General features: G+C 32.3%; 1 protein-coding gene across 1 annotated transcript in view; it reads right to left on the bottom strand.

Moving 5' to 3' along the window:
* LOC141289663 (telomerase reverse transcriptase-like) overlaps window positions 1-25,898 on the bottom strand; it is a 46,259-nt gene that overhangs the window by 17,250 nt on the left and 3,111 nt on the right. The window contains exons 2-11 of the mRNA XM_073821821.1: window positions 24,650-25,787; window positions 22,806-22,992; window positions 20,400-20,553; window positions 20,161-20,328; window positions 16,230-16,391; window positions 16,069-16,158; window positions 14,856-14,938; window positions 14,651-14,764; window positions 4,447-4,518; window positions 4,190-4,375 (exon numbers count right to left, since the gene is read on the bottom strand). Of these exons, the coding sequence (XP_073677922.1) occupies window positions 4,190-4,375; window positions 4,447-4,518; window positions 14,651-14,764; window positions 14,856-14,938; window positions 16,069-16,158; window positions 16,230-16,391; window positions 20,161-20,328; window positions 20,400-20,553; window positions 22,806-22,992; window positions 24,650-25,787 (2,354 nt within the window). The remainder of the gene's footprint in view (window positions 1-4,189; window positions 4,376-4,446; window positions 4,519-14,650; window positions 14,765-14,855; window positions 14,939-16,068; window positions 16,159-16,229; window positions 16,392-20,160; window positions 20,329-20,399; window positions 20,554-22,805; window positions 22,993-24,649; window positions 25,788-25,898) is intronic.

Below are 25,898 nucleotides of genomic sequence, written 5' to 3'. Positions count from 1 at the left end.
CGGCCCGCAGGACGATAGTTTGTGGCCCCCGCCTTAATATGAAAGTTTAATGTTACTGCGGCCCGCGAGTTTGAATGCGCTGCATTCACAACACTTTAAAAAGTTTTTTAAGTTGCTGCCCAGCGGGACATTATACGACGTAGGCCTATATACGTTACGTATATAATTGTATATAAATATCTCAGGGCTGCAACAACTAAGACAACAATTCTCATTATCGATTAATCAGGTCCGCCCACAGTGCACGCACAACTTCAGAGGATCACGTCAAATTAAAGCACCGAATGACGCATTTCTAAGACAAAATGCATCTAAAAATAGTGGAGTAAACGGAAGGAGATGCTACAGGAGAGTTGCGTGATACAAGCTGCCCAAAACATGAGAATTCCTTATTTTAAACTTGAAGCTAATAGCGTTATGTCTTGCCCTGTGAGGCGCTTTTACAGATCCGTAGCATTAAAACTTTCAGTTTACGGTCATATCCTTATCTGTAAATGTCACAAATTCAAACGAGCATTTCCAGTCCATTCTGACAGTCTGTATTAAGTTTAAATCTTTACTAAATGAGCGTGTCAGACTGGAACACAGACAAGGAGACAGTAGCCTAAACATTCAGCACAATGTAAAAACGGTGTTTTTATTTTGAAACTCCAAATAAATGAGGTTCAAACAGTATAACTAACGTGCGTGTTTATTTCAGCAATTCCGTCAGTGAACAAGCACAAAACGCTAAAATAAATCATTGTAAAAATAGGACTAAGTGTTAAATAGGCTATTAAACAAACATTCGTTGAAAAAATTCCTAACAACCTCGACAGCGCATCAGAATTACTGGCCGAGTTCTCTTTCTCTTCCCTATAGCACAGCAGCCGGTTTTAAATAGCAAAGTAATTGCATTTATTTTCGATTCTTTAGTTTATAAAGTTAATTTAGAAATATATTTGGAACACATTTTGTTTGTGAAATTCAAGTTTTTATTTTTTAAAGTAACGAACAAGCGGCAACGGCAGACGGATCCATTTAGCCTTCAAGATTTAAATTAAAATCCATAAATAACAAAGCGCTATGTTAAACTTTTTTTTTTCATAAAGGTAAGAGTAATACATTGATTTTAAATTATTACTTCACTACTAAAACGAAATCATTCAAATCGAAAACAAAACTCTTTCATTAGCTATAGGCCTAATCCATAAAGATACATTTAAGCGCGTCCAGTGAACAGATGCCGAGTCACAATCGTCAACTTCATATTTGCAACACTGACTCAGAAAATACTAGTTTATTAATAAATAATTCGAAGAGGAAGAGCTGCCAGGTCTCTAGCAGCAAGGAGTAGGCAAGAGAAGCCATGTTCAGAACAAGTCTTCTTCTGAACAGTTCTTCAATGTTTCATTCGTGTTCAGGAAAATTCATGTTCAGAAGGTTAAAGGTTAAAGAATTGTTAATACAGACTTTTGAATCTGAATACAGCAGATATAGAACATTGAAGAAACCGCATATAGTCGCTGACTAGCGCAATCTAATTATTATTATTATTGTTATTATTAATTTCATTATTATTAATATTATTAAGTACTGATTGATTGATTTATTTTCTTATTAATTCTTAATTTATTTATATTTTCCGTTAAAAAATTAAAATACAGAGATTTGAGAAGATTGACAATTTTTTAACAAAGCTTTCTTATGGAAAACCTGATGCGGCCCAGCCTCACCCAGACTCTGCCTCCAGCGGCCCCCAGATAAATTGAGTTTGAGACCCCTGACGTAGGCAGAGCAGAAGCGGCGCGCATCCATTTTCCTTTCACACTGGAAGCGTTTGTCGCGCGCAGCTGAACCGCAGCTTGTGTACTTCCAATATAGACAAGTATTGTTCATTCAGTCACGCATTTCAGGTGTTCTCCAAGAACTGTCATGTGCTTTGATTTGTGATATGTCGTAGATTTAAGTAGCAAATTAGAAACGCTAAAATATTGAATATATTTTTAGACAAAGATCGTCTTAATGATTACCAGTTAGGTTTATGATAATTATAGCAACAGTTTTTCAATAACAAAAAGAATATGTAAAATTATGGTATTTTGGTATTTGTTTTACATTTGTTGCCATGACATGGTTAGATTCATATGATATTTTCATATTTTTTTATGGTGGTTGTCCAACTTTGAGATAATCACCACAACCATTATATTTAAAAACATGTTAAAACATATCATATAAAAATATAATTTGTTGGTACCACTGTAAATCTATATTAAATAACTATAGGATCTCCTTCAGTACTTTCAGAATCTTCTCTTTTAAAAATGATTTTATTTCTGTATTTTTAAATGTTTTACATTAACATTTTAATGGCAGTAGTATGTTTATTTACTCTTGTATATATCAAAACAAGCAGAAAATAGTACAAACTTTGCTTACGTGATTGTTTTGAACAAGTAGGCTAATTTATAGACATTATTTACAAACAAATGCATTATTTTTGCTGGTGAGCCTTTTAAACCGTGATTGTGATACATTTGATACATGATTTTATGGTGAAATTGTTATTTTTCGTGCGAATCAGGTCAGATTTGATCAAGATCGATGCACTGTGGCTTTAATCCAGCGTAAGCGTCGCAGCAAAAATAGACTCGGCGCCAAAACGATCGCGGCACTGACGCTTCTGCTCTGCTCCTGCTACGCGCTGCCGCGCCGTCCCTGCGTGCGGTGTGAATGCTCTAATCTGTTAACATGGGCGCCGAAAAAAATACGCGCTGCTTACGCCCTGCTTACGCGTGCAGTGTGAAACCGGCGTTACGCGTAAGCAGGACGTAAGCAGCGCGTGCACAGCGCGTAAGCAGAGCAGAAGCAGCGCGCATCCATTGGGCTTTCACACTGGCAGCGTTTGTCGCGCGCAGCTGAACCGCAGCTTGTGTACTGCAAATATAGACGAGTATCGTTCATTCGGTCCCACATTTCAGGTGTTCTCCGACAACTGTCTGTCATGTGCATTGAATTGTGATATGGTTGTATGTTGTAGATTAAGTAGAAAATGAGAAACGCTAAAATATTGAATATATTTTTAGACAAAGATATTAAAGGTCTTAATGATTACCAGTTTGGTTTAAGATAATTAAAAGCAACAGTTTTTCAATAACGAAAAGAATATGTAAAAGTATGATATTTGGGGTACTAATCGCCCCGGCTGTTGAGGCTAAAGGCACAATAATTTACAAGATAAGTAATAGATGACTGACTTTTACATTTGTTGACTCATGGTATATATCATATTTTTTATGGTGGTTGTCCAACTTTGAGATAATGAAACCATCATATTTAAAAACATGATAAGACATATCATAATAAAATTTTAATTTGTTGTTACTACTGTAAATCTATATAAAATTTTTATAGGATCTCCTTCAATATTTTCAGAATCTTCACTTTTAAAAACGATTTTGTTTTATATTAACATTTTAATGGCAATAGTATGAATTTATTTATTCTTGTATATATCAAAACAAGCAGAAAATAGTACAAACTTTGGTAAAGTGATTGTTTTGAACAAGTAGGCTAACTAGACATTATTTACAAAAAAAAAAAAAACATTATTTTTACTGGTGAGCCTTTTAAACCGTGATTGTGTTACATGTGATACATGATTTTATGGTGAAATTGTTATTTTTCGTGTTAATCAGGCCAGTTTTGATCAAGATCGATGCACTGTGGCTTTAATCCAGCGTAAGCGTCGCAGCAAAAATAGACTCGGCGCCAAAACGATCGCGGCACTGACGCTTCTGCTCTGCTCCTGCTACGCGCTGCCGCGCCGTCCCTGCGTGCGGTGTGAATGCTCTAATCTGTTAACATGGGCGCCGAAAAAAATACGCGCTGCTTACGCCCTGCTTACGCGTGCAGTGTGAAACCGGCGTAAGCATTTCAGCTCCCGCGCCCCCCTCTGTGAACTCTGGCGCCTCGGTGTTTTTAAAGGGAAAGTAATCGAAATAATCGTCCTGGGAAAATTTGATCGATTATAGGTTCTGAATGTCGATTTCGATTACTTTTCGATTAATCGCCCAGCCCTATCGTGATGACAGACGTATCATCTCATCACTGTAGTGTAAGTGCAGTAGAGATTAGATAGACGTCCCTCCCTGATTTACAGCCTGATAGCGCAGCAGAGATTGTGTGACGGGAGTGTGTCCATCACCGTGAGTAGTCCTTGTAGACGTCCAGTGTGTGTGTGTCCAGCAGCAGGCCGCACCACGGGAACAGACAGCAGGACGGGAGGACGCTCACGCCCGAATCCAGCCACTCCTGACACACCGGGAAATTCACCGCCACCTTCTGCGGGTTGATCTTACAGCCGTAATCGGGAATGCCAGCCAGCAGCATCCTGAAAGACACACACATGAATGAATGAGTGTTTAAGATCACGAGTGGTTCACGTGTCATGTGTTTACATACGTTAAGAACTCTGTGGCTTTACTCAAATGGGGCGTAATGAGCAGAAAATCATCCACCAGCCTCATGAGACACCTGCCAATGAGAGACACACAATGACATCGCATTAAACATCACCTGGTGCTAATGTTTATCATCATTAGTTACTAAAAACTTTTTTTGTTAATTAAAAAAAAAATTCTGAAAGTAAAATAAAATAAGCACACACACACACACACACACACACACACACACACACACACACACACACACACACACACACACACACACACACACACACACACACACACACACACTGAGGTCAATCTGTGTGTGTGTATATATATATATGTGACCCTGGACCACAAAAGCAGTCTTAAGTCGCTGGGGTATATTTGTAGCAATAGCCAAAAATACATTGTATGGGTCAAAATTATTGATTTTTCTTTTATGTCAAAAATCATTAGGAAATTGAGTTCATGTTCCATGAAGATTTTTTGTAAAATTCCTACTGTAAACCTATCCAAATGTAATTTTTGATTAGTAATATGCATTGCTAAGAACTTAATTTGGACAACTTTAAAGGTGATTTTCTCAGTATTTTGATTTTTTGCACCCTTAGATTTCAGATTTTCAAATAGATGTATCTCAGAAAAATATTGTCCTATCCTAACAAACCATACATCAATAGAAAGCTTATTTATTGAGCTTTCATATGATGTATATATCTCAGTTTTGTAAAATTTAACCTTATGACTGGTTTTGTGGTCCAGGGTCACATATACATATATATATATATATGTCAAGTATTTTATCACTCTGTGATTTTGCAAGTTCTCTTACTTAGAAATCATGAAGGGGTCTACAATTTTCAGCATAGGTGCGTTTCCACTGTGAGAGACAGAATCTAAAAATAAAAATCTGTTAATTACATTGTATGATTTTTTTTTTAACAATTTATTTGTGAATTACTGTGTCAAATAAGTATTTGATCACTTGAGTCAAAGAATTTTGATATTTGGTACAGAAGCCTTTGTTAACAATTACAGAGGTCAAACGGTTCCTGTAGTTCTTCGCCAGGTTTGCACACACTGCAGGAGGGATTTTGGCCCACTCCTCCATACAAATCTTCTCTAGATCTGTCAGGTTTCGGGGCTGTCACTGAGCAACATGGAGTTTCTATTGGATTTAGGTCTGGAGACTGGCTAGGCCACTCCAGAACCTTGATATGCTTCTTACGGAGCCACTCCTTGGTGTGTGCTTTGGGTCATTGTCATGTTGGAAGCATCTTTAATGCTCTGACTGAGGGAAGGAGGTTTTTGCCCAATATGTCACAATACATGGCCCCGTTCATCCTCTCCTTAATACAGTGCAGTCGTCCTGTCCCCTGTGCAGAAAAACACCCCCAGAGCATGATGCTTCCAGCCCCATGCTTCACTGTAGGTATGGTGTTATTGGGATGATACTCATCATTCTTCTTCCTCCAAACACGGCGAATGGAGTTAAGACCAAAAAGTTCTACTTTGGTCTCATCTGACCACAGGACTTTCTCTCATGACTCCTCTGGATCATCCAGATGGTCCCTGGCAGACTTCAGATGGGCCTGGACATGGTTGACTTAAGCAGGGGAACCTTCCGTGCGATGCAAGATTTTAAACCATGACGTCTTAGTGTATTACTGACAGTAGCCTTGGAAACGATGGTCCCAGCTCCCTTCACGGCATTGACCAGCTCCTCCAGTGTAGTTCTGGGCTGATTCTTGACCATTCTTAGCATCATTGATACCCCACGAGGAGAGATCTTCCGTGGGGCCCCAGTCATCATTAGCCTCTTCCATTTTCTGACAATTGCTCCAACAGTGGTTCTTTCTTCACCAAGCTGCTTGGCAATTGCCCCGTAGCCCTTTCCAGCTTTGTGAAGGTCTACAATTTTGTCTCATGTCTTTTGACAGCTCTTTGGTTTTGCCCATGTTGCTACTTAGACTTTGGCTGATTGTGGGGTGCACAGGTGTCTTTATGACAGCTAACGACCTCAAACAGGTGCTACTAATGTAGAATCATGAGCAGAGTGTAGCGGGACTATTTAAAAGCAAAATAACAGGTCTTTGGGGGTCAGAAACCTGGCTGATAAGCAAGTGATCAAATACTTATTTGACACAGTAATTCACAAATAAATTGTTAAAAAAAAAAAAATCATACAATGTGATTTCCGGATTTTTATTTTTAGATTCTGTCTCTCACAGTGGAAACGCACCTATGCTAGAAAATTGTAGACCCCTCCATGATTTCTAAGTAAGGAAACTTGCAAAATCACAGGGTGATCAAATACTTATTGACCTCACAGTACAAACACATACATTTAACTATTTATTTAAATCCACTTAAATTAAATTTACAGTGACATAAAAAATACAGATGCAGTTAAATACACGTACAAAAAAATCGTGGAGCAGTGGCATACATCAGATCTCCACAATATTAAGCATATCACCCTGTTGTTATGGATATAAATAACAACGTCTCCACTATATGTGGTGACTGCCTATAACAGCAGACAAGACACAATACTTCGCTAGCCGTTTAGCCCTCTTTGTGGCCATCCCAAGTTGTTGAAGCTCTCTTACAACCAGCCTGTGTGTGTGTGTCCTGAGCCAAATAGCCAAATATAAACACAAATAAACCACATTGATAACCCCATCTCTGAAATAGTATTTAAGAGTGGTTAGTATTTAATGACTTTGGTCATAAAAGCTTCCTTCATAGAGTCAAAGGTACATGCAACCTCCAAAATAAGCACCTCTCTACATTCCTTATTAATCACAACAACATCTGGTGTATTTGCAGACAAATGTGAAATCATTTTGGAGTTACTATTAAGACACTGAAACATTTACACAAGAATGTTAGTAATAGTCAAAGCTGTTAAGATGTCCACGTCAAAAGTGATTTTATGTCCATAGAAAGCACATTAAATGTAAGTGTCTACATTTAAGGTTTCAAATAAGTTTTTCGGAGAATATGTTTTTTTAAATTTGATAAATATTGTGTTACTGAATGACAACGTAACATTATTTCAATGTAAAAATTCTAACAACACGCTTATCCTGACTTTTAGATATTAAAACATACAAAGTAATAAGGGAGCACATTATATTTCATTGTGTTTTAAATTAGTACAAAATTCTTACTGACAAATGGGCAAAACCAATTTATAAATGTAGAATTAGAGCCAATTAGTATTTGGCGTGAAAGAAATTCTACTTTTATTACATTATAAGTTGATTTTAGTTGTAAATATGCCTGACAAGATTGACACTGAATGACATTTTAGTGGGTGTCTTCTGTAAATTAGGGAAAAATGTATGATTTGTTTTTGCTAATTGCAACATAAATGCAATTAAATTAAACAGAAAACTTTTTCATTTTTTTTTTTTTTAGAAAAACAAAAAATAAAACAGCATTGTTGTTTTTATGCTTAAACCCCTTTTCGTTTTTCAGCTTTATATAGATTTAAAAAAACAAACTTTTTTATTTCAGCATTCTGCCAAGGCAGCATTTCTCATTTTCATTTAGTTTAACTTGGTTTATTTCAAGAGACACATCTAAAGACACAATGCATGCAAACATGACATCTTGTGGTGATGTGTGGCATCTTTTTTATCATAAAAAAAAAAAAAAAAAAAAAAGAGTAAAAATCCTATTTTTTAACTGGAAAAGCTGAAATTAAATATATTACATGAAAAGAAGTGGAAAGTATAAACTTCAATAAACAACATAAATCAATTATGAACTTAAAGAAGAAAAAAAAAAACTAATACTGAGCTAAAAATAACCAAAAAACGAACTAAAAATAAAATGAAAAAATATATAAAGAAATAAAAATAAAGCCAATTCAAAATATTAAGATTAACACATCCAATGATGTCTCATTAAACAAAGTGTGTGAACATGACATCTTGTGGTGAAGTTTGGACCAGGGTTAGTGTTAAAAAAAAAAAGACAAAATCATTTTTGTTAACTGGAAAAGCTGAAATAAAATAAATATTAGATTAGAATTTGAAGGAAAAAAAATTAAAACTGAGCTAAAACTGAAACGAAAATAAAAATAAACCAAAATAGTGATATTAAAAGGGGAAGAAAAAAAAAAACTTTAAAATAACCAAAAAACAAACTAAAAATAAAATGGAAAAATAATTTTTGTTAACTTGAAAAACTGAAATAAAATAAATATTAGATGAAAGCTGTTAAGTTGAAAGCATAAACTTGAATAAAATACGACTCTTAAACACAATGTGTGCAAAAGTGACATCTTGTGGGTTATTATCATAAAAAAAAAAACTAAAAATCATATTTGTTAACTGGAAAAGCTGAAATTAAATAAATATTACATGGAAATGTTTAAGCTGAAAGCATAAACTTGAATAAAATAAATCAGTTATGAATTTGAAGAAAAAAATAAAATAAAACTGAGCTAAAACTGAAACAAAAATAAAAATAAACCAAAATAGTAATATTTAAAGACTAAAAAAAAAAGTTAAAATAACCAAAAAAACAAACTAAAAATAAAAATCATTGTTAACTGGAAAAGCTGAAATGATACGATGCAAAATTAGTATAGATTAGAATATATAAATCAATTACAAATTTGAAGAAAACTAAAACTGAATCTAAAATTAAAAATAAACCAAAAAAGTAATATAATATATAAAGTAAAAAAAAAAAAACAACAACTTGAAAATAACCAAAAATAAAACAAAAAATAAAATGAAAAAATTATAAAAATAAAATCCAATCCAAAATATGTATTAAACTATAAGAAAAGCTTCTAAATAATACTAAATTATAGGTCAAGGTCATTTGCATTTATATAATACCGTAAAACAACACGAATGCTTACAGTAAGCAATAAAATGATAACAATCATTCAAATTGCAGCGTTAAAAAATGTAATCAACATCTTAATCCAAAAACCAGATAAAGACTAAAAGTGTGAATTTAATCCACCAAAACTAAAGATAGCCAAATTATAAATAAGACCAAATAAGAAAAGAGATATGTTTTTAAGGCAGGTAATGAAGCAGATCTAAAAACACTGGTTTGGACTGAAAAATGCTGTTTGTACGCACTGATATTTGTCAATAAGAATGAAGCCAAGCCAATTCTGTGTTGTGTCCTAAACTTTGAACTCCAATTGGCATTTGTGTTTGCATGGCATTGGAGCAATACTGAATTTACTTTTTAATGAGATTGAGGTGTTCATTTGGAGACTTTTCAGCCCTTTTGAGCCATCAATCTGATTATAAACAGATAATAAACAGATTGTTAGTGCATATAAACGTAGCTAATGACAGTTCAAATGTGATTTGTGGGAATATTTGACTTTTTTTTATTTTTATTAATGTGTAATCAGGACAGCATAGAAAAAAAATCTATGAAATCTGTTTCATTCACATGTGTCCTGCAATTTGAAGATTTCATTTTTGTAATCAGCCTTTACAGGGTTCGTACAGATACTGCAAAATGAAATTCCAGGACTTTTCAAGCACTACTTTTCTGAAAAAGCAAAACTAAATTAACCTTGGCGTATTGTGAATTTGATTTGAATTGATCATTCAATTCAAGTCCAGGGGCCGGATTCACGAATATCTTCTTAAGAAATTTCTTAATTTATTTCTTAAGATAAATTCTAAGAAGTTCGTAAAAATGTTCTTAAGTGCAATTCTTGAAAAAATCTTAAGTTCTCAAATATGTTCTTAAGAACATCTTAATTTTTTTCTTAAGAAAAAAAAAAAGATACATCTACCCGAGTGAAAACATGGCTAAAGACGCATTTATATCAATCAATCAATCAAATTTTATTTATATAGCGCCTTACAACAGCCAGAAAGGTGCCCAGGGCGCTTTCCAGAAAAAGATCAAGAATCACAACAGACAACAATAAATACAAGCACAAAAAGGAACATAAAGCAGCAATCGAGTCAGCGATAAACACTTCAAAGACCAAAGATTATGTCGTATTTATCAGCCAAGTAAAATAAAAAAATGTTCAATTAAATCTCCCTGTCTGACTCGATTTTGTAGAGTTGCTACTAAGTTTTGATGTCGGCAAAAAGTAGGGTCTTACATAATCATGACAGATCATTGTTTACGTTATCAGTCATTGCTGTCACTTCAGCGAACTCATGCTCATCTCTATTAATAGTGCTAATATGTATTATATGTAGCTAGTAGTGTTGCAATGCTTAAATATAACAGTCAATTTAAAATAACCCAATAAATTAATTAAATAATTCTTACTATTTGGGTTTCAAGACAAGTCTCGGGCTATCCTAACTTTAAGAAGTTATTTACCATGGTTTTTAAGAAGATTCTTTTCAAGAATTTGAATTTTCTTAATTTTTGTCTTAAGAAAAATCTTAAGTTAAAATATAAGAATATTCTTAAAACGAGTTTTTTGGGAATACAAAATATTCTTAACTTTTTTCTTATTTTAAAAAATAAGAAGAAAATTCTTCTTAAGAATGTTTCGTGAATCTGGCCCCAGGGAATATCTTCTTAAGAAATAAATTAAGAAATTTCTTAAGATAAATTCTAAGAAGTTCGTAAGAATGTTCTTAAGTGCAATTCTTGAAAAAATCTTAAGATATTCTCAAATATGTTCTTAAGAACATCTTAATTTCTTTCTTAAGAAAAAAAAAAATGATACATCTACCTGAGTGAATACATGGCTGAAGACGCATTTATAAACACCTTCAACACTTTTTTTGCGGTTTCTGCAGATTATCCTAATAATCATAAGCACGCACATTTTCGTCACGACCGTGTCTGGCGCTCGGCTTCATGTTTTTAATGCGCCGTGTTTTTGAACCGTTACTTTTAAAGGGTCTGTCTTAAGCTTTGGCGATCAGTTTATTCACTTTTGTGTTGTATTTTGTTGCCTCGTCTGAATGAACGCTTCCGTTATGTGTGTGCGCTGCTACAGCAAACGCGTCCTGCACATGCGCTAAATACGGCCAAAGATTATGTCGTATTTTTATTTATTTTTTTATTAAATCTCCCTGTCTGACTCGATTTTGTCGAGTTGCTACTAAGTTTTGATGTCGGCAAAAAGTAGGGTCTTACATAATCATGACAGATCATTGTTTACATTATCAGTCACTGCTGTCACTTCAGCGAACTCATGCTCATCTCTATTAATAGTGCTAATATGTATTATATGTAGCTAGTAGTGTTGCAATGCTTAAATATAACAGTCAATTTAAAATAAACCAATACATTAAATAATTCTTACTATTTGAGTTTCAAGACAAGTCTCGGGCTATCCTAACTTTAAGAAGTTATTTCCGATGGTTTTTAAGAAGATTCTTTTCAAGAATTTGAATTTTCTTAATTTTTGTCTTAAGAACAATCTTAAGTAAAATAAAAATAAGAATATTCTTAAAATGAGTTTTTTGGGAATACAAAATATTCTTAATTTTTTTCTTATTTTAAAAAATAAGAAGAAAATGGCAGTTAAGAAGAAAATTCTTCTTAAGAATGTTTCGTGAATCTGGCCCCAGATCTGAATAATGATTCGCAAACCATAATTTCTGGTTGGGACTCGGATCAGGAATCATTTGTGATCGAAACTTTGCGTATCGTGAATCATTTGATTTGAACTGATCATTCAATTTGCAAAATGATTCACAAAGCCGTTCGGGTATAAATCAAATGATTCGCGATCATCTGCAATTGCATTCGCAAATCATTTGACTTAGATCGGAACATCGGGTATCACGAATCATTTAATTTCAATCTGGAATTCAAATAGCGTATCATGAATAATTTGATTTAAATCACTTATTTCGCGAAATGACTCACGAACCCGCTCGGGTCTCAATCAAATGATTTACAATCCACGCTCTGAAGTCCAGATCTGAATAATGATCCGCAAACCATCATTTCAGGTCAGGACTCGGAGTGAATAATTTGAGCTCGAAACTTTGCATATCGCGAATCATTTGATTTGAATTGACCTTTCAATTCGAGAAATGATTCACAACGCCATTCAGGTCTAAATCTCATGATTCACGATCCACTCTCTGAAGTCCCAATAATGATTCGCAAACCATCATCTCGGATCGTGAATCATTTGAGATCAAAACTTTGAGTAAGAATCATTTACATAGAACTCGGATCGCAAATCATCTGATTTGAATTGATAATTCAAATCGTGAAAATGATTCACAAAGCCATTCGGGTCTAAATCATATGATTCGCGATACGTGATCCAATTGGAGCGCTTTGAAAAAGTGAATCATTTTGCGACGCAATGGTTTAACCCATAACTATTTTAAAATCGTTACAAACAATGTTGAAATTCGAAAATAAATGGCTCCTTTAATGTGATCTGATTTTTGCCAGTGAACTGCTTGAAATGAATGATCGAAGTCACAGGTTTGAATCAATTGGAGCGGCTCCAGAGTAAATGACTCAGTTGATTCGGTTCACCTGTTCCTCTTTTTGCATCCTTAGCCATGTTTACACGACTCTGTCAGTAGTAGTCGCTTAGCTCGATTGTTTTGACATTAACTGAAATGAGCAAAAAAGGTTGTCTTTCAAAAATTCAAGCACTTATAGCTCTTTTGGAGTATTGCTATTTTCAAGAGTTTTCCAGGCCTTAAATTTCAAGTCAAATTAAAGTACTTTAAGCACCTTGTACAAACTCTCTTTAAATGAATGCATGTCATGAAAATGTGTCCAGATTGCATTCATACTACCAAAACAACTCCCAAGTGTCTTCAAGATAACACAAAACAAGCATTAAAATCAGCTAAAACAACTAATAAACAAGATATTTCATTTTAAATTAATGCCTTAGAAAAGAAAGCCAATTTAAACGCAGTTTCTAGAAATCTAATCAGTCCATATCCTTAATAGTCATCCAGTAACTCGGAAATTATTAGAAAAGCCATAATATGTGACCATGGACCACAAAACCAGTCATAAGGTAAAATTTTACAAAACTGAGATTTATACATCATATGGAAGCTCAATAAATAAGCTTTCTATTGATGTATGGTTTGTTAGGATAGGACAATATTTGGCTGAGATACATCTATTTGAAAATCAGGAATCTGAGGATGCAAAAAAATCAAAATACTGAGAAAATCACCTTTAAAGTTGTTCAAATTAGGTTCAGAACAATGCATTTTACAAATCAAAAATTACATTTTGATAGGTTTACAGTAGGAATTTTACAAAAAAATCTTCATGGAACATGATCTTTACTTAATTTCCTAATGATTTTTGGCATAAAAGAAAAATCAATAATTTTGACCCATACAATGTATTTTTGGCTATTGCTACAAATATACCCCAGCGACTTAAGACTGGTTTTGTGCTCCAGGGTCACATATTGTTAAAATTGATTATAGTGAACAGGAACCCTGAAGAACGTTTTACTCCTAAAACTTTTGGGATCTTGAGTTTATTTAATGCATGACTTCATTACCAGTTATAAATTGAGTTCATTATGAAACACAGTTTATACTCAGACAGTATGTGGTTATGGATGAAGCTCAGGTCACATTTCACCCCAGAACCAGGAATTGTTAATAAATTCGATGTCGCTTTAAAGGAAATTAAAGCAATAGTTCACCCAAAAATGAACATTAGCTGAAAATGTGCTCACCCTCAGGCCATCCAAGATTAGGAGTTTTTTTCTTCATCATGTTTGTAGAAATGTGTCATTCCATCTCACTAATGGATCCTCTGGAGTGAATGGGTGCCGTCAGAATGAGAGTCGAAACAGCTGATAAAAACATCACAACAATCTACAAGTAACATCTTGAGAAGACAAAAGCTAAAAAAAATCCATCATTGAAAAAAAATGTTTTTGACTAAAACACGATTCCATAATCATCCTCCAGTGAAAAAGTGGTTTGTCTGAATCAGGAGAGAAATCTGCACAGATCAAGCACCGTTTACAAGCCAAAACTGCTTTAAACAAATAGTGGCTGGATTTTGATATTAGAGACAACATTTTTTTTTACTGGAGGAAGCGTTATTATAGATTATGGACTTCTCAAGATGTTAACTGATGGACTGGAGTGGATTACTGCGATGTTTTTATCAGCTGTTTGGACTCTCATTCTGACGGCACCCATTCACTGCAGAGGTTTATTTGGCTGAGCTCTTTTTTTAGCCCTACTTTAAGGACAATGGAGATGTTTTGTGTATGGTCTCACCCTCCTTTAGCGATGCCCTTCAGCAGTGAGTTCTCCATGTGTCCGTAACACAGATTACACAGCAGCGCTGACACTGAAGAGCCCTGCGGGATTCCACACACCTGAGAGAACATTCTGGAACACAGACAACCGATGACATCCTCATCCGAACACAGACACATAACAACCTCACCGTTAATTGACTCACTGATATAAATGAACTCACTTATTGTCATGATGGATGACGTAGCTGGTCAGCATCTTCTGGAAGAACTGAAACACGTCTCCACCTCGGACCTCAGACGAGTGCTGATAGACAAACACACACGGACACACTTTTACTCTTCAACAAGAGAAATGTTATAGATCTTCTGCTGCTATTTAGTAGGGCTGGGTAAAAAATATCGATTCTCTGATTCTAATCGATCTCCAGTTTAACGCAAGGATATCGATTCGGGAAATCCCCGAATCGATTCTTAATGCGCGTGCTTCACGTAAGAGGATATGAATATTCACCTCTCGTCCTGAAGGTGTCACTAGTGTTCCTGCTGAGAGAGTTTTCTCAACCGCTGGTGATCTAATCACAGCGCAAAGGAGCTGCCTTAGATCAGATCAGAACATGTTGATCAGCTGCTTCTTTTGCAGAAAAATGATTAGGCTGTAGTTAAGAACTGTTAGTTTTATGGACAGTTAGTATGTTTTGTATACGCAGACAAGGGCTTTATGATGGGCCTGTTTTGAACATTTTGAATTTTGAAAAAAAAAAAAATGTTTTATTTCTTAAACATGTTTGAAGTTCTTAATAGATTTCACTGTTGCACATTTACAGTCTTTTTATTTTTTTACAGTAATGTGCATTTTGCAGTTTGTTTACATGGTGTACAATGGATGCACATATTTATGACTTCTTGTTGCAGTGTTCATTTAAAATAAAAGTTGTTTAAAATAAACAACTGTGTGCACCCTATTATTAATGTAGATGTGTATTTCAGTAATGAACTTAAGTAGGAGAGTTTCAGTTACCAGCATTTATATTTATAATATGGATCACATGTCCGCAAAACTAACATTTTAAATTAAATATTGATAGCGAATCGATATCGAATCGAAACCATAAAAATAAGAATCGAATCGAATTGCCAAATTGGTCACAATACCCAGCCCTACTATTCTCGTCTCGTCAACGAAAACTCACACACGTCTCGTCATGTTTTAGTCATCAACGAGCCATTTTTATCTCGTCATCGTCTCATTATCGTCATGAAAAAAAGTTGCATCAACGAAATGATTTCCTCAATCGTCATCGTTGACGAAAACAACACTGATCGGAACACCCCTAGACAAAATTAGATTAATCGCCCAGCTCACTAAATTACTTGAGAAGTTCTTAATTTTTCAATAAACACCAATGTGAAGTGGTAGATGAGTGTTTGTCTTACCCGCTCGACCAGAATGGCGTCATGCAGCGTCCCGCCGTCCTGCTCCTCCACGATGAAGCCCTTCATGTTGAGCGGCTCACTCATCTCTGCCTGATTGAACAAACACACGTTCACACTCTGAGTGTGTGTCTGATTTGCGATCAGTGCTGATGGTCACCTACTTTAGTGCAAAAGTGTTTCCTCAAGCCCAGGTTGGGGTCGTTCCAGACACGCACGTATTGACGCACAAAGAAGCTCTGCTCTGCAAACGGACTCAGCACTTCACCCAACACCTCCACCAGCTTCTGATGAGGAAGACTGTCATACGCGCCGCTCACGTCCACCTGGCACACATGATCATTCATATTATTATTACTCATATTTAATATTAAGTAATTGCGATAATATACACTACCAGTCAAAAGTTTTTGAACAGTAAGATTTGTAATGTTTTTTTTTTAAGAATTCTCTTCTGCTCACTAACCCATTTAATCCAAAATGCAGTAAAAACAGTAAAATTTTGAAATATTTTTACCATTTAAAATAACTGTTTTTCTATTTGAATATATTTTAAAATGTAATTTATTTCTGTGATCAATACTGAATTTTTAGCATCGTTACTCCAGTCTTCGGTGTCACATGATCCTTCAGAAATCACTCTAATATGCTGATTTGCTGCTCGAAAAACATTTATTATTATTATCATCAATATTTAAAACATTTTTTCAGGGTTCTTTGATGAATAGGAAAAACGAAAGATCAGCATTTTTTTCTGAAATAAACAGCTTTTGTATCATTATACACTATAACATTCAAAAGCTTCGAATCAGTATAATTTGTTTCTTTAAATAAATTATAGAAATTAATACTTTTATTTAGCAAGGACGATTTAAATTGATTAAAAGTGATGATAAAGACATTTATAACGTTACAAAAGATTTCTATTTCAGATAAATGTTGTTCTTCTGAACTTTCTATTCATCAAAAACTTAAAAAAACTGCTGCATTAATGTCCTCAACTAAAAAAAAGAACATATTTTTAAGAAACACACAAAGCCGACATATTATGCAAGTTATTTATTAATAAATACTACAATAAATACTATATACACAGACAAACTTAATATTATATGCAGCAATAATTTAATACAATCATTTATTTAATACACACATTGAAATATTTATTTATTGTATACATAGCATTTATATATTTAAGATGCATATACATAATATATTTTAAGTTTTATACGTGTGTATATGTTATGTCTTTGTATAAATATAAATAAATACTATGCATTATATATAGAAATAGAAATATAGAATATAGAAATTAATATAGAAATAATTTTATATTTTTTATATATAATACATAACACATTTAATTATATATGTAATAAAATAATAAATATTAAAAAATAAAACAGTTAAATAAAAGTAGTTTTAAAATAAGTTAATATTGAATATAATTTTTTTTGTTTTGTTTTTTAGCAGGTTTAGCATTAAAATCTTTGAAAACTCCTGCATTAATATCCTCAACTCAAACTTATTTATTACTAAATGTGTTATGGAAATAAAACTGAAGATGTTTACATATACATTATATACAAATATATGTGTTATTTATTAATTTAAAAAAAATTCAAATTAATAAATACTACATTTTATATATAAAAACAAGACATTAACATTATTTATAAGAACATGTTTATAAGATACACACACAAAGCTGACATATTATGCAAGTTATTTATGAATAAATACTAAAATAAATACTATATACACAGACAGTATAATTTAATACAATCATTTATATAATACACACATTTAAATATATATTTATTTCATACATATCTTTTATATATATATATATATATATAATATTTGTTTAAGATTTACACGCGTTTTTTATATTATAAATAACATAATAAATGTGGGTTTTACAAATATATATATATATATATATATATATGTTATTTATTTGTATAAATATAAATAACGACTATACATTATATATAGAAACAACTGTATACATTTATATAATAATTACATTTAAATATTTTTATATATATTTAATATAACAATAAATATTCAAAATTTTAATTAAAAAAATAAAAAATTTGAATACACATTTAAATAAAATAGTTTTAAAATAAGTTAATATTGAGTATAATATTTTTTTTTTGTTTTTCAGCAGATTTGGCATTAAAAACTTTGAAAGCTCCTGCATTAATGTGCTCAACTCAAAATGTTGTATTAATAAATGTGTTATGCAAATAAATTAAAGATGTTTACATATACATTATTTACAACTACATATGGTATTTATTAATTAAAAAAATACTAAAGTTAATAAAAACTACATTTTATATATAAAAACAAGACATTAACATTATTTGTAAGAACATGTTTATAAGATACACACACAAAGCTGACATATTATGCAAGTTATTTATGAATAAATACTAAAATAAATACTATATACACACAGTATAATTTAATACAATCATTTATATAATACACACATTTAAATATATATTTATTTCATACATATCATTTATATATATAATATTTGTTTAAGTTTTACACGCGTTTTTTATATTTATAAATAACATAATAAATGTGGGTTTTACAAATATATATATGTTATTTGTTTGTATAAATATAAATAACGACTATACATTATATATAGAAACAACTGTATACATTTATATAATAAATATTACATTTAAATATTTTTAATATATATTTAATATAACAATAAATATTCAAAATTTTAATTAAAAAAAATAAAAAATTTGAATACACATTTAAATAAAATAGTTTTAAAATAAGTTAATATTGAGTATAATATTTTTGTTTTTCAGCAGATTTGGCATTAAAAACTTTGAAAGCTCCTGCATTAATGTGCTCAACTCAAAATGTTGTATTACAAAATGTGTTATGCAAATAAATTAAAGATGTTTACATATACATTATTTACAACTACATATGGTATTTATTAATTAAAAAAAAAAATACTAAAGTTAATAAAAACTACATTTTATATATAAAAACAAGACATTAACATTATTTGTAAGAACATGTTTATAAGATACACACACAAAGCTGACATATTATGCAAGTTATTTATGAATAAATACTAAAATAAATACTATATACACACAGTATAATTTAATACAATCATTTATATAATACACACATTTAAATATATATTTATTTCATACATATCATTTATATATATAATATTTGTTTAAGTTTTACACGCGTTTTTTATATTTATAAATAACATAATAAATGTGGGTTTTACAAATATATATATATGTTATTTGTTTGTATAAATATAAATAACGACTATACATTATATATAGAAACAACTGTATACATTTATATAATAAATATTACATTTAAATATTTTTAATATATATTTAATATAACAATAAATATTCAAAATTTTAATTAAAAAAAATAAAAAATTTGAATACACATTTAAATAAAATAGTTTTAAAATAAGTTAATATTGAGTATAATATATATATATATATATTTTTTTTTTTTAGCAGATTTGGCATTAAAAACTTTGAAAGCTCCTGCATTAATGTGCTCAACTCAAAATGATGTATTACTAAATGTGTTATGCAAATAAATTAAAGATGTTTACATATGCATTATTTACAACTACATATGGTATTTATTAATTAAAAAAAAATACTAAAGTTAATAAAAACTACATTTTATATATAAAAACAAGACATTAACATTATTTGTAAACATTATTTTTAAACGAATCTAATGAAACGATTAAATTTCCCATTCATAAAGACAGACACTTGCTCTATTCCTGAATGAACCATCCGTTCGAACGAATCAAATGAATGATATAATTCAGTAATTAAATCACCGTCTATATATATGTTATTTATTTGTATAAATATCAATGTTAGTTTGTATAAATAATATGCAGTGGTTTACATGTACATTATATACAACTATACATGTTATTTATTAATAAAACAAACACTAAAATTAATAAATGCTACATTTTATATATAAAAACAAGACATTGCCATCATTTATATGATACATAACACATATATAAACGCACATTAGACCCACCTTGACGAAATACAGTGGTCTTGGTGAGCTCTTCTGCTGTGGGCTGAACTCCTTGAGAACGCGGTGAATGTCCTGCCAGCCCCAGACGGTGGAGCCCATGGGCCCCGGGGCCTCTCTCACACACGCACTCAGCACGTTCTGCAGGAGCCGCACGCCGCTCTGGAAACTCTGCACACATCATTATAATTCGGTTTCATTTTCACAACTGGTATATTTATTTTGGAGGCTGTTTGACGCACCTGCAGCGACTCTCTGGGTCCCGCGAGTCGAGTGATGGGTCTCATGCTGTTCACCTTCGGGATGAACCGGATTCGGGACGTTACTGTGGTCTTGGGGAACTTTAAGGCTTGAGATGGAGACAGCGCCCTCCACTGGCCCTTAGACAGATGAACTCTGCAAACACACCATCAGATCAATGTCCAGAATCATAGTCCTTTCATTTGTTTGTTACAATTAACATAAGAATTTTGTTACATATTTGGGTTAATAAAGACAAAAGGTTCAAGCATAAAAAGTGTAACACTGCTTTAAACTGTCTTTCCAAAAAAAAAAAAAAAAAAAAAAAAAAAAGTTTTCTGTTTAACTTGATTGCATTTTTGTTTTTGTTTTTCTGAGCAAAAAATAAATATCACACATTTTTCCCTAATTTACAGAAGACACCCACTAAAATGTGATTCAGTGTCAATCTTGTCAGGCATATTTACAACAAAAATCAATTTATGACAAATTAAAAGACAAATTACTCTCACCCCAAATACTAATTAGTTGTAATTCTACATTTTATCTTAGGTTTTTCCCATTTGTCAGTAAGAATTTTTTACTCATTTAAAACACGAGTTTAATATGCTCCCTTATTCTTTTATATATTTTAATATGAACAAGTCAGAATAAGCATGTTGTATGAATTTTTACATAAATATTGTTACACTAAACATTATTTAGACATTTTATTCTCAAAAAACTTATTTGAAATCTTAAAAGTAGACACTTTATTTACACTTAATGTGCTTTCTATAAACAAATAAATTGTAATTTTCTTTTGATGTGGACATCTTAACGATACATTTACAATAATCATTTTTACAATTTAAAGATAAAAAAAAAGAAACAAGCAAGGTTTGATTAATTTTTCAAAAACAGTAAAATTCCCAAATATTATTAAAATGTAAAATAGCTGTTTTGTAAGTGAATATCTGTTAAGATGTCATTTATTTCTGTGATCAAAGCTGAATTTTCAGCAACATTACTACAGTCTTCAGTGTCACATGATCATCAGAAATCATTCTAATTTTTCAGGATTCACAGACGAATAGAAAGCTCAAAACAACAGCATTTATTTAAAACCTAAATCTTTTGTAACATTATAAATGTGTTTACTGACAAATGTATTTATTTAAACATGGTAATAAATGGGTCAAAGACGTTATGGTGTCCATGTCAATATAAATTTACAAAAGTGACTTTATGTCCATAGAAAGCACATTAAATGTAAGTAAAGTGTCTACTTTCAAGGTTTCAAATAAGTTTTTGGAGAATAAAATGTCAAAATTTGGTTGAAATAATGTTACATTGTCATTCAGTGCAACAATATTTAAGTAAAAATGCAAGCTATATATATGTGACCCTGGAGCACAAAACCAGTCTTAAGTCGCTGGGGTATATTTGTAGCAGTAGCCAAAAATACATTGTATGGATCAAAATTATTGATTTTTCTTTTATGCCAAAAATCATTAGGAAATTAAGTAAAGATCATGTTCCATGAAGATTTTTTGTAAAATTCCTACTGTAAAGGTATCAAAATGTAATTTTTGATTAGTAATATGCATTGTTAAGAACCTAATTTGGACAACTTTAAAGGTGATTTTCTCAGGATTTTGATTTTTTTGCATCCTCAGATTCCAGATTTTCAAATAGATGTATCTCGGCCAAATATTGTCTTATCCTAACAAACCATACATCAATAGAAAGCTTATTTACTGAGCTTTCGTATTCTATATACATCTCAGTTTTGTAAAATTTAACCTTATGACTGGTTTTGTGGTCCAGGGTCACATATATGAATAAAAGAATAAGGGAGCATATTTAATTTTATTGTGTTTTAAATTAGTAAAAATTCTTAGTGACAAATGGCCAAAACCTAGGATACAATGTAAAATTACAACTAATTAGTATTTGGGGTGAAATTGATTTGTCTTCTAATATGTCATAAATTGATTTTTGTTGTAAATATGCCTGACAAGATTACTGAATGACATTTAAGTGGGTGTCTTCTGTAATTTAGGGGAAAATGCATGATATTTATTTGTTGCTCAGTAAAAACAAAAACAAAAAGGCAATTAAATTAAACAGAAAACTTTTAACTATTTTTGGGGAAAAACAGCAACAATTTAAAGAACTATTACATTTATTGTTTTTATGCTTAAACCCTTTTTATCTTTAACCCAAATACATCAAATAAATTGTACATTTAGAAATAAATATTATTTACAAAATAAATAAAAGCTTAATTGTTACAAACATGCAAACCTCCTATCCTAATCCTAATGATGCTAAAAACAGGATTTGTTATAATTTCTATTTAAATATAATTTAGTTCTGGTTCTTGTCAGGTGTGGCGAGTCACATGACAGCGTTGTTCTGCTCACCTGAAGGCCATTTCCTGTAGTCTGTTCCACACTTCCCCCCTGTAGAAGCGCAGCATGTGTTTCTGTCCCATACTCTCTGTGACGTAGAACAGCGCTTTGACCAAACCAATGACGTAACCGTTCAACATCCAGCCCAGGAACTGACCGAAGATCCACTCTCTGTAGCGGTGCTCACTAGCGCAGTGACCTGCAGGACCAGCCAGAGAGAGATTATTATTTAAGTCATGACACAGCTCCATAGCCGGATTAGTTTCTGTAGTGTTTATTTTAGCTTTAACATTTGAGCAGGGTTATTGTAGGAGCAATAATATTCTGTTATAGTCTTTAGTCGCATTTTGAATTGGTTTGCGTTTTTTATTTTTTTTTTACAAATAGATAGTCTGAATAGATTTCATTCATTTTTATTTCAGTTATTTTAGTTCTTCAACTTAAATGAAAAGAAAATAAAAAATGCTGCCTTGGCAAGTACCTTAAATAAAATGCTTTTATATTTTTTTTAGAATAGATTTTTCAAATATTGTACTTGATTAATTTCAAGCACAGTGTTATATTAGCATCATGATGTATTTTATTAACTACAATTATTATTATTATTATTATTATAGATAGTTATTTTTTTCTGTTTCCATTTTAATATTAAAGACTGTTTTTAATGTTAATATAGTTTTTATCATTTTTAATTTCAATATTAGCTATTTTAGTACTTCAACTTAAACTTTTTGAATAATTTTTTATAAATGTTATTTTTAAATGTTATTTTTTATGAATAATTTTTAACTTTGCTTTTTTGTGTTTATATAGTGTTTAAATAGTTGTCATTTATTTTTTATTTAAATATTAGCTATTTTAGTACTTAAACTTTTTAAAATCATTTTTATACTTTGTGTGTTTATTTGTTTCATGATTTTTATTTTAATATTAGCTATTTTAGGACTTCAACTTAAACTTTATATATTTTTTTGTTTATATAGTTTACAACATTAGCTATTTTAGTACTCTAACAAACTTAAAATAACTTTTGTTTTGTTAGCTTTTCATATTTCATATTAGTTTTTTCGATGTTTATAGTTTTTATTTATTATTTCAACATTAGCTATTTTAGTACTTTAACTTATCTTTTTAAAAAATATATTTTTTTTGGTAATGTGTTTTTTTGTCATTTGTTATTATTTTTTATTTCAATAATAGCTATTTTAGTACTTCAACTTAGTCTTTTTTAATATTTTTTTTACTTTTTTTTAATGCATTTATTATTTATGTCATTTTTTATTTTTTTATTTCAATATTAGCTATTTTAGTACTTCAACATTTTTTTTTTTGTAATTCAACCTAAACTTTTTTAAAATATTTTTAAATGTTTATATAGTTTTAATTATTTATTATTTCAATATTAGCAATTTTAGTACTTCAACATTTTTTTTTTTTTTTTAGTAATTCAACCTTAACTTTTTTTTTTTTTAATATTTTTAAATATTTTTATGCATTTATTAGCTATTTAAGTACTTCAACTGAAACTTTCAAAATAATTGTATGCATTTTTAAACATATTTTTAATATCTACTTTAACTTAAACTAAACAAAAATAAGAAATGCTGCCTTGGAAGTATAGCTCAAATAAAATAAGTTCAAGATTATTTTTTTATAATGTTTTGTATGTCAGCTGTATGTAGTTTTTTTATTTCCAGTTAATTTTAATTTAATTTCAAGTAATGTGATTTTTATAGTTTTAGTTAATATAATAACCCTGCATTATACACACACACAAAAAAAAAACATCCAATATAGTTGTTTAGCTTCCAACAACCAAAGTCACAAAACAGAGAATAAAGATGTTAAAGACACACGTTTCTTGACTCCAAGCCAATTGCAGGGCTTGACCTTCATCTTCCACATCAACTGGATCAGCGGCAGACGCTCAAACTTCCCAAGCCGCAGGAAGTTCTTCACATTGGACAGGAAGTGAAGCCGATTCTCCTCAGATCCCCAGAGTTCCTCAGGAACAACATATCGCAAACACTCCCTCACAAACAGATAAACCCTATAAGGCGACGAGTGCGACTTCAGCAAAGACTCCATATCCTCCAACTCTGGATTCCCCGAGCACTTCCTCCGCAGGAAGAGAGTGTAGGGGCACTTCCTGTGCTGCCGTAAGAGTCGAGCGAACAAGGGAACCATGGAGAAGAAACGCTTAGGAAGTTTTCTAAACTTGACCTGTCCGTCAAACACGTTGGATTCCGATTGGAGGAAAATGATGCGTACGAGATCCGCCCCCTGGAGCCGTCTAGCCCCGCCCACACCGCCTTTCAGTTTTCTGTTCAGCAGGAAGCCCTTCAAGCCCCTCCCACCGTAAAGCATGCTGAGGACGCGGATGGAACAGCGCGACGGTCGAGGAGGAGGCCGATCCGCCGGTTTCCAACTCTGAGATCCGTGACTTTCTGTGTTTTGGCCGTTTGACGGCTCGTCGGATTTGTCCATCGTCAGCCGTCGCCTCTTTATCCCAGGACCATCTCCAAGTTTGCTGTCGATTTCCTCCTCTCTCGCTCTCTTTTTTGAAATTACTTTTTTGTCATCTCTTGCAACTTTCTTCCACGTGCCGGCGGCGGGAGTTTTTCGCATCACACCGGATGTCGTCTGAGACGCGCCGCCGTCCAGAAAGAAGCCGGACCAGGTGCGCGGCAGCAGCAGGTCGTACACGGGTTCACCGCACACCTGCAGCAAACAGGACGGCGGGACTGTGGCGAACACGGCGCAGTCCTGCAGCAGATAGCGTGTGATCTCCGTTCCCAGACGCTGGTTGATCCGCTTCCACAGCTCGCTGGTGCTGATGGAGGCGGCCGTTTGCGAAACGTCGCCGTGAAAACGGAAGGGGTCCGAACATGCCGTCACGTCGCTGCACTGATAGCCGAATCCCAGCACGTTTCTCAGTTTCTTGCGTTTGATGTGGTTCAGCGTGAACGCCAAAACCTCCGGCAGTGTGCTGAGCTGAAATCAGACAGAGTTCGTAAGTAGGGCTGCTCGATTACGGCAAAAATCATAATCACGATTAGAGGTGTGACGACTGACGAGACACTTATCTCAACAGAACGAGAACAG

This window comes from Garra rufa, chromosome 17 (assembly GCF_049309525.1).
Source record: "Garra rufa chromosome 17, GarRuf1.0, whole genome shotgun sequence".
In the NCBI taxonomy this organism is placed as follows: domain Eukaryota; kingdom Metazoa; phylum Chordata; class Actinopteri; order Cypriniformes; family Cyprinidae; genus Garra; species Garra rufa.
Note: the sequence above shows the minus strand (reverse complement) of the source record. Positions and strands in the feature narration are given on the sequence as shown.